Raw genomic sequence first — 9673 nt, 5'->3', positions numbered from 1 at the left:
GGAGTGGGGGAGAGGGATTTTTTATTTGAGGGTTTCTGGCTGGGAAATTAATTAGATTTCGGAAGTGGGGTATTAACTTTGGAGCTTTCGATTGGGGGGAATGGGGTTTTTCCGGGTGAGGAGACTGCTCAGGGGCCGATTTATATCGATTGTTGCGGGATGAAGGGATGAATTCGCTGGATTTTGGATGAGGTTATGACCGGAATCATTGGCTGGGGGGATTTCGTCGTTGGGGTGATTGAAATTGAATGTTGAATGAGGTTTTTTATAGATCAATAGCGGCGATTGCCATGATTGACGCTTTCTGATTCTCAGTGGCTCATGATTTGTGGAGGACAGTCGTCTAGACGGGTATGAGAATCGGGAGTTAGTGACCCTTGTAAACTTTAATCTAATCCTCACGACCCTTAATCTGATACTCCGGGACCCTCATTATACCCCTTGTGACCCTCGTGACCCTTATGATCCTAAATCTGACCCTTGTAACCTTTAATCTGATCCTTGTGACCTCTAATCTGACCCTCACGACCCTTAAGCTGACCCTCACAACCCTTAATCTAACCCTTTAGAAAGTCAAGGAGGAGAAAATAATGATGAATGAGAGATGGAGCGAATTAAATTGCCAGAGATGTACATTTCTCTCAGCGACATGAAGCCGAGTCCCTGTGTATATCCAGAATGAAGCGAGAATTAAATCCTAGAGTGGAGACGAGAGTGTTCCACGGGGGTTTTACAGCTGGGGGAAAAGTTCGGGTTATAATTAGCCTCGGAAATGACAATTTGCTTTGACTAAATCGTCCTTTTCGCCTTCCACTGCAGCGTAGGCCGGCGAATTTCAGTCTTTGCGGAAACTTCACGAGACAGAGTTTTGAATGAATGGGTTGAGAACGAGAGGAGCAAACGCGATGACAACTGTAATTTTTACATGTTAATTAAGTTGCATACGTCAACAAACTCATTACATGAATTTTATGTGTGCGACTGGGGGCGCACTTCCGGGCAACCTGGAGGATTTTATTTATTGGGGAGATTTTTTGGGGGAAATTAGAGTACACTGTTGACAAAATTTTGGCGGAATTAAGGGTATCGAAGTATTTTTTAAAACTTGGTGGAGAGCAAATTATAGATTCAGCAATTTTCAATCAAATTACGTTTTTCCCAGAATTTTTTTTTATTCGTTGTTTACAAATAAATAATAATAATTGGAGTTGTTTAAACTTTCGGAAAACTTTTTTTTCGGCGTGAAGTCGATTTGGGGTTGAATTCTGAATGTGAATAAATTTGTTACGATTCCGAATTAATGATTTTTTCGGCGGAACATTGATTGATTATAAATTATTTGTAGAAAATGCTCAGAAAATTGCAATTTTTCAATTATTTCATCAATCCCCTTCCAAAAGGAAACTTTTCATTTTTTTTAGATTTTTAAAATATTTTCTAACGGTTCAATGTCGACTTTTTCCCCAAAATAATGAATTTTCAATGACAAAATTTTATATTTTACAAATCAGTAATCAACTTCGCAAAAATGATGATTAGTAGACGAATCGAAAAATCAAGTTGAGATATTTAGAATTAATTGTTTAATTAATGGAGAATTGAAAATTTTAATAATTAATTTATATTTATATTAATTTAAAAAATATTATTTCCTAATTTAAATAAAAAAGTAGTGAACTTTGATTAATCTACGGTCAACTCCTTTTAAAATTACTTAGTAGCAATTTTTGCCGATCCCTCCTCCCGAAAATAACTCCTTGGCAGAAGTAATTGTTTTCCTCAGTGTAAAAACAACATCTTGATGAAGTGATACAACCCGGATATATCCGATTGTCAATTGGAGTGGAATCCACTCGACGGCTGGTTCGCCAGAGCGCGGGGTGGGGTTTGCGGCTGAATAGAAAAAGTTGGCTTTTTAACGAAGTGCAGAGTGAACATTGAGGGGATTTAAGAGTTTTCAATGGATATTTCTTACGGTTTCCGTCGGCTACAACTGGGGCAGTGAATTTAAATTCCGGGAATTATCGGCCGGAGGGGTGGGTTCATCCACCCGCAGGAAATTCCGGTGGAAAATACTGGCTGACGACCTATTTATCTCCCCGAGTCCCCCAAACACCAGAGAAAACAATTCTCGGACTTTGCAAATTGTTTCTGAAGCCGCTGTTAACCGCCTCTCGCACAGCGGATCGTCGCGACTATTTCGGATCGTTTAATTCCCAATTATCGTTGCCCTTGGAGGAGACGATGTAAAAAATTTCCGGGCCTCCGGGTAGTGGCCCCTCAAAATTCAAGGATATCACTTATCCTCGTCGACCACCGGAATAACGAGGGAAACGAGCTCTCGTATGGCTCATGCAGTGGACAATTTTTACACGAGACGATCCCCTCTTACGATGGTTCACTGCCATCTTGTTATCCGAGAACAACGAGAGAGAGAGAGAGAGAGAGAGAGAGAGAGAGAGAGAGAGAGAGAGAGAGAGAGAGAGAGAGAGAGAGAGAGAGAGAGAGNAGAGAGAGAGAGAGAGAGAGAGAGAGAGAGAGAGAGAGAGAGTTACGCTCGTTGAAAGTTGTAGCTCTACTCGGTTGACTTTGTGGAGTAGTCCGGCTTTTGTGGCCCATATAGTTTGAATAAAAATTTTAGAGTATTCGTATATACGTGCGGAGGAATGTGCACTGTTGAATATATTTGCCGGAAGTATTCGTTACACTTTGTATAAATTTTTGGGACATTATTGTTTTACTGAAATTTCATTGAATTTTTCATCTAAATCGAATTCAATGCGACTGTCCTAAAAATTATTATTATTATTATTATTATTATTATTATTATTATTATTATAATAATGCTAATATAATAATAATAATAATAATAAACTGAATGGAATACAGGGAATTCCAGGGGGATTATGAGATCTTTTGTCGTGTTAAATCAATTTAATGGAATAATTTAACTGAAAAATCGAGTATTATATTAATTTTCAGATCATTTGGACCGCAAATTGATTAAATATTTGATTTTTTAATATCAATATTCCCTGAAATTTCAGTGGAAATTAAACAATAAAAATGAAACGATAAAAATTATCAGGATGTGGCACAGAAAATTCAGAGGAAAATTTTTAACAGTGAAATAGCTCATCCCAAGCGACAACTAATAGTATTAGATCACATTAGACGCGAGATATCAGAGGAATTCGAGGAGAGAGCTCGTAGTCATTATTTTCACTCCCTTCCCCGAGACTCGTATCCCCTTATGTGCAACGATTTCCCCGGAATGGCCTACGTCGAATGGCTCCACGAAATTGAAGCAACGCTTGCCCAGTCACTCCCGATGCCGGCACCACTCGCTCACCTGTATCCTGCATTTTCCACCGAGACACAACGAATTTATACTCAAGTAAAATACTCCGGAGTGAAACGAAAATACCCTCACACAAATCAGATTTCACGGTACCTTTATCTCCTCCAATTGATGTACTTTGTATTGTTACATCTCTCGAGGAGTTGCTGGGAGGAACGAGTGAAAAATTTCTCGGAGGGGATTCGGGAAAGTTGAAGGGGATGAAATTCCTATTACATTGAAATTTTCGGAGCAAAACATGAAGAAAATTATTTCCAGTTTATATTTTGTGGCAATCGTGTGGGTTATATCAGTTAATTGATTATACGACACGGTGAGCAAATTTGTCATAACGTTTTTCTCTCTCTAGCGTTTTTTTTTGTCATTTTTTAAAGACAAATTTTTATGCGATATCTTTGCAATTCAGTAGCGAAGTGGAAAAACGATAGTTTTGAATGAATATTTCAATGAATCTGAGGGAGATAGCGAAATTTTTGTTATAACCTTTTTTGTAGGGCCCATTGAGAGCTACAAAAAATGTAGTTATGAAAATTTCGCTATCTCCCTTAGATTCGGAGATATTCCTCAAAAACTCAACTGGGAGATGATCGAAACCGTTTGACCACTTCGCTGCAAAATTGATTTCGTTTCTTGCATTTGTTTTATCTCGAGGTCTTAGTGTGTTATAAAATACATTTTAATATTTGTTTATTTGGATGATGAATCAATTTTTAGTTGAAACGCGAAATATAATTTATTGTGATCGAAATTTGTGTAAGAAATTGGATAATGATTGACTTCAATTAGAGAATATGATTAGAAAATATGATTACATTCAGTTATTGATTCGAAAAAATTGACTAACTCTCAGAAGTCTTGAAGATGATAATTTTACAGTGCATTTTAATTTTTTTGAACTCAAAATAAAAAAAAAAGCGAAGTGAAAAAGCGAATTGTCAATCAATTTTTAGCTGAAATGCGAAATATAATTTATTGCGATCATTGATTTCAAAATATGATTAGAAAATATGATTACATTCAGTTATTGATTAAAAAAAGTTGAACAACTCTCAGACGTCTTGAAGATGATAATTTTCCAGTGCATTTGAATTTTTACAACTCAAAATAAAAAAAAATGAATTTAAGCCCAAACTTTCGCTCTCCATCCGCAGAATAAACTTCGAGTTTGAAGATTACTTTGAAATAACTGATGTTGAATTACAGTCTGGAGCACGTTGAGAGGTTTGTCAGATTTGCTAACGTGTATATCGTATGCAGAAATCCCGGAAATTCAAACCCATCCTTGAGGGGCTGTGGGGAGGGGGGGGGGACACAGAGGGAGAAGTCCACTTGGCTCAGTACCATCGCAATGCTCATCCATTCGACTAGTCACAGCTAGAGGAAGAACCTATTTGCGCTCGAAGCGTTATAACTCCATACCCCCAACCCTCTATGGCGGTTTAGTTTCGAATATCGCACAACAGTTTAGCCAAACTCCACACGTGTGTTAAGTATTCCTAATTGAATGCGGGATGATGAACTCGTGAATGGAGCCGGAATAAATGTTGATTTTCTCACGTACTGTTTTATTCCACGGTTGAAAATTTAATCACCGCTGTTTGAATATGTCGTTATGAAGTATTTCGTCGGGAAGGGAGACAATTTTTTTAATAAAAACTCAAAGTAACGACTCGTATTGTCTTATTATTCTAAACAAAACAACGAAAACAAATGAATAAAAATCAAAATTTCATTTTTTTTTCGACCAAAAAATTGTAAAAAAGAAAAACTCTAAACTACCACAAAAAAACAAAATAACCCTTCAATACCAGAGGATATTTTTTTTTCTACTGATTTCTTTACTTGAAAATAATTTTTATTTGAGGATAATTTTTTTTGTACTTTTTTTTTCAGTTGAAAATTTAATCAAGAGTGTTTTAATGTTGTTATAAAGTATCTCGCCAGAAAGAAAGGAAAATTTTAGAATAAAAACTCAAAACAACTCGTATTGTTTCATTATTCTAGATAAAATATCGAAAACGACTCAATAAAAAAAAACGTTATTCCCTTTTGAAAAAAAAAATGAAATGATAAATTTTCCAAGTCATTTGCCTAAGAAAGACTCTAAACTGCTGCGAAAAACAAAAGAGCCCCCCAATACAGGAGGATAATTTTTTTTTAACGGAGCTCGTTAGTAGCGAAAACGAATAGTCAACGAAATATACGAGATACTATGAATTTTGCGCCCTTAAACCCGACAACCGGCCCCGGCTTCGTGATTACTTCGTGCAGGTGCGGTGAATCGAGTGAGTGAGAGGGTGAGACGGGGCGCAAAGAAGCCTCGACAAAGGGTAGGGGTATGTCTTCTCCTTTATTTTCCCTGCGAGCGCCTTGTGGCGCTCCAGATTGCGTACATTTTCTAATATCACAGAGAAGTAATGGTTGGAGGAAGTAGAAAAATGAACGAAGTGGAAAAGTCTACGTGTAGGGCAGACAAGTTGGTTTTAGATGGGAGGCGGATCCCCTTTCCTTGGCTTTCGTCCGGGTAATCATCATTTCTTTAATCTCATCACTCGTCAGACTTCAGTCAATTTTTTATTCATTGAATTTCGGTGATTGACGATTTTTACGGCTAATTTTTTAAGGTAATACGTCTTGAAGAGACAATTCTTTAATGCAAAACTCAGTAAAATTTCATTTAAAATCAGTAGAATCTCCACCCGGAAAATGTTTTTTTTAATCAAATAAAAATGTTCATTTCAATTTTTTTAATTATTTCAAGGCAAAGGATTTAATTGTATTAAACAAACAATTATTTTTTTTAAATAAAAAAATTACTCAATTGGAAAAATCAGTTTATTAATTTCAAATAAATAATTCTTGATAACCGAATAAACAATTTATTCATTGAAAATAAATAGTTTTCTCATTAAAAAAAAATCAAATTTTCATGTATTTTGTGAAAGAATTGAATCAAATAAAAATTTATTAACAGTAAAAAAACATTTCTAAAAATTTTTATTCAATTAAAAAAAAACTTGATTTGCTACTATAAAAATAACGATTATTCGATCCAAATAGATTATGTTTCTGAGTGCACTTCAAACCGATGTGAATAATTCACGTCCGAAAAATGCGATGACTAAAAAAAAGGCTTCATAAAATGGTCAGCAAGCGCGTTAACTTCGTTTTATGACGGGCGCACGCTCCACCGAGTGCCTCCATATATTTTTATGCCTCTCCCCCCTTCCCCTCACGCAGATCGTCCTCTCAAAACCCCATGAAGAGGGGAAAAAAATCGAAAAAGTAACTCGTGGCTGATTCCACGAGGGAGCGAGCAAGAAACCTCCACCGAAAGTCGTCTGGCCGTAATACACTGTACAGACGCTCGAACATACCCACAGTTATAGGTTATAGAGTTCTCCCCGGGTCGTGGTGGCAGTGGATACCGAACTGAAACTCATGGGATTAAATTGCCACGAATGGAAGCGGTTGGGGGGGGGGGATACAGTCTTGAATACCATGGCCACACTGGAATACCGATCTTATTCCGGTCTCCCAGCGGGAGGGGAAACGTGAGCGTGTGCCCTCGTAAAATTCAAATCTCAAATGGCTGACCCAACTTAAAGAGGAAAAAAATCGAGCCTCTCAGGGGCGAATTTTACGGTGGAGGGGGGAATAGCAACTGTTTGGAGAGGTATTATCTATTTAGGGAATTCAGGGGGTTTTTGAGGGGTGGGGGTGATTTATTTTTTGAAATGAGATGATGGGATTGGATTTGAGGTGTGGTGGGGAAACAGAGACGCGAGATGACATTTTCAAGGGATTTTCGAGGAATTTTGTAATTGAAAATTTATAATTTCATGAAAAAATCAGTGGGAACTGTAAATTACAGTTTAATTGTTCCCGGAAATTTAATGGAAAATCAGGAAAATTCACAGAAATTTCTTCGTAAATTCCAGATTATTCTGAATTTTCAGGGGATTTCGTAAAAAAAATGTCGAAATCCCAAGAGTTTTAAAGGAATTCTCTGAAAATTCAAGGGAATTTGGCAATGATAATTTATTTCCACTTGAAAATTCATGTGAATAAATTGTGAAATTTATAGGCAGAAAGAAATTCCATTGAAGTTTTCCCCTTAAATCGAATTGAAGACCTTCTTCTGATCTGATGTTTCACGATCATAAATCAGTGTCATTCATTTACGAATTTCCAAGTAACGCCAGTACTTAAACGAAATCGGAAGGTCATATAGTGAATTCACCATAGTTTTGTCACATGACAAAAATTTTCCCAGATCCATTTTACCCGGAATTCGTTGGCGGATGGCGAATAGTACAGAAAACAAGAAATAATCAACTTGGCATTACTCACCAACAACAGCGAGATATCCATTCTGGCTCTTCATGGGATCAGTATTAATCTGACACATGTACCAGCCCCTGTCCGTCTCCTTGACCTCACGAATGTGAAGGAACCATGTACGATGGTCACTGTGTGTAACCCCAATCCTGTGGTTCTTCGTTATCACGTGATTCGCTATGGTAAGGATAGTCTGTGTGTCGACCCGTAGCCAGGCGACCTGCAACACCGCAACACCATAAACTGTTCAGTAAATATTCTCATGGGCCAATGCAACTGTTCGCAAACCTACTCCCTACGTTATTTTCCTATTAACCCTATTTTGGTCACCATACGAGAACTTGCGACTAAGGTCACCTCCGCAGGGCATCGCCGCCGTGTTATTCAGGCCCGAGCGTTGCCGAATTCACTCTATACTGCCCGGGCGCGTTTAGCGAGACTTCGGCAACGTCGCAAACACGAGCAATTGATATTGAAATCTGCATACAGGTGAAAACGAGGGGAAGAGAATCACTTCCGCTTCATGATTCAATTGTCATCCCAAAGATGATGTAAATGCCATTATGTCCCGAATATAAAACCTCAATTAAAATCCCCCGGACGTGTGTTTACCAGACCGTTGTTTCGATCCTCCAGTATTCAATAACGATAATGGATTTCGGATGACGTAAAAGTGGTTCAAAAACACTTTCCCACTTTTTTTGTGATAGCAGCGTATCAATCACAACGCTCCGGACGTGATCCGATATTTTAAAAAATGACGGCATTGAAAAGCCAGAGAAAATCCCGAGGGAGAACACAGTACATATGACGCTGTACCCGTAGAAATAACGCGTTTGAGGCAAATAGAAATCTATTTCAAATTTTTCTATTTATTCCAACAGTATTTCTGTCGGAAATTGACAAATCTATTTATTCATTGTCCATTTTTTTTTAATTTGAAGGCATTTTTTCATTTGGTCCGGAGATAGTGATGATTACTCGACGAACTATTCAAACCAACTCATTTACATTATTGACATAAAGTTTATTAAATTCAAATAAATAATTTCTCCAAATATCAACCTTCACTATTAAATTTTCGTCCGATTTTTCCGTGTCATATCCTGAAAATTTATATCATGATAATTTGTACCGAAATTTCACGAAATCTTGTCACTGAAAAATAAAATATTCCAGTGATTGTTCAAATGATTTGAAAATCAATAAAATACTCGGATTATTCCGTGAAAATTCGGAAAAATCACGGAAATTGAGGAAAAAATCGAAAATTTAATCAAGTTGTGAAATTTCAAGTAAAAAATCTTGAAATTTTTAACAACGAATAACTTTCATGGAATTTCCCTTGATCTTGTTATTGATAAATCAGTCAATTTTCTTGAATTTTCTGAAAATCGTGAAAATTCAGGCAACTTTTCTTCTGAATTCTCAATCACTGGAAAATTCAATTGAATGTAATGCAAAATTATCCCTGAAAATTCAACTGCATCTGTTACTTAAATTTCAAACAATGTCCCCCAGTGCACTGAAACCTCATAAATCTTCCTGAATGCTCTCTAAACCGTGAGATTTCATGACCCCTTACCCCCTAAATGGGACTCAATGTCACTCTCATGGGAATTACTCCCGCATTTTCCATGAAATCTGAAAAAATGTCCAACAGCCTTCAAACCAAATCTGTGCTCCCACATTGAGATTACGGATAATGATCCTCCCCAGACCCCCGGGGCATTCTCAATCCGTCATGATGCAACGAGTACACCCCAAGTATGTGCAGCTCACAACTTGGCCACTTCGACTTTTAAACAGTAACAACACAAGCAAAACAACGTGGCTGTGTATACGACCGTGACATTAACAACGCCTGGCACGACTTTGTTACTACTCACGTATAATGGGCATAGGACTCACGGTTTATTCCAACGGGTTTACGGTGCAGGCGTCGGCGGACGGGGGTGGGAGGGGGGGGGG

The 9673-nt window shown here is 37.5% G+C and overlaps 1 protein-coding gene across 3 annotated transcripts in view; it reads right to left on the bottom strand.

The window, feature by feature from the left end:
* Positions 1-9673, bottom strand: part of LOC107038586 (opioid-binding protein/cell adhesion molecule homolog) — a 141074-nt gene that overhangs the window by 27550 nt on the left and 103851 nt on the right. For all 3 annotated transcript variants that reach the window (XM_029126145.1, XM_029126146.1, XM_015257769.1), the window contains one exon: positions 7715-7922. In XM_029126145.1, the coding sequence (XP_028981978.1) occupies positions 7715-7772 (58 nt within the window). In that variant the 5' untranslated portion in view covers positions 7773-7922. The remainder of the gene's footprint in view (positions 1-7714; positions 7923-9673) is intronic.

Source organism: Diachasma alloeum, unplaced genomic scaffold (genome assembly GCF_001412515.2).
Source record: "Diachasma alloeum isolate Michigan unplaced genomic scaffold, Dall2.0 Dall_scaffold_00285, whole genome shotgun sequence".
NCBI lineage: Eukaryota > Metazoa > Arthropoda > Insecta > Hymenoptera > Braconidae > Diachasma > Diachasma alloeum.
Note: the sequence above shows the minus strand (reverse complement) of the source record. Positions and strands in the feature narration are given on the sequence as shown.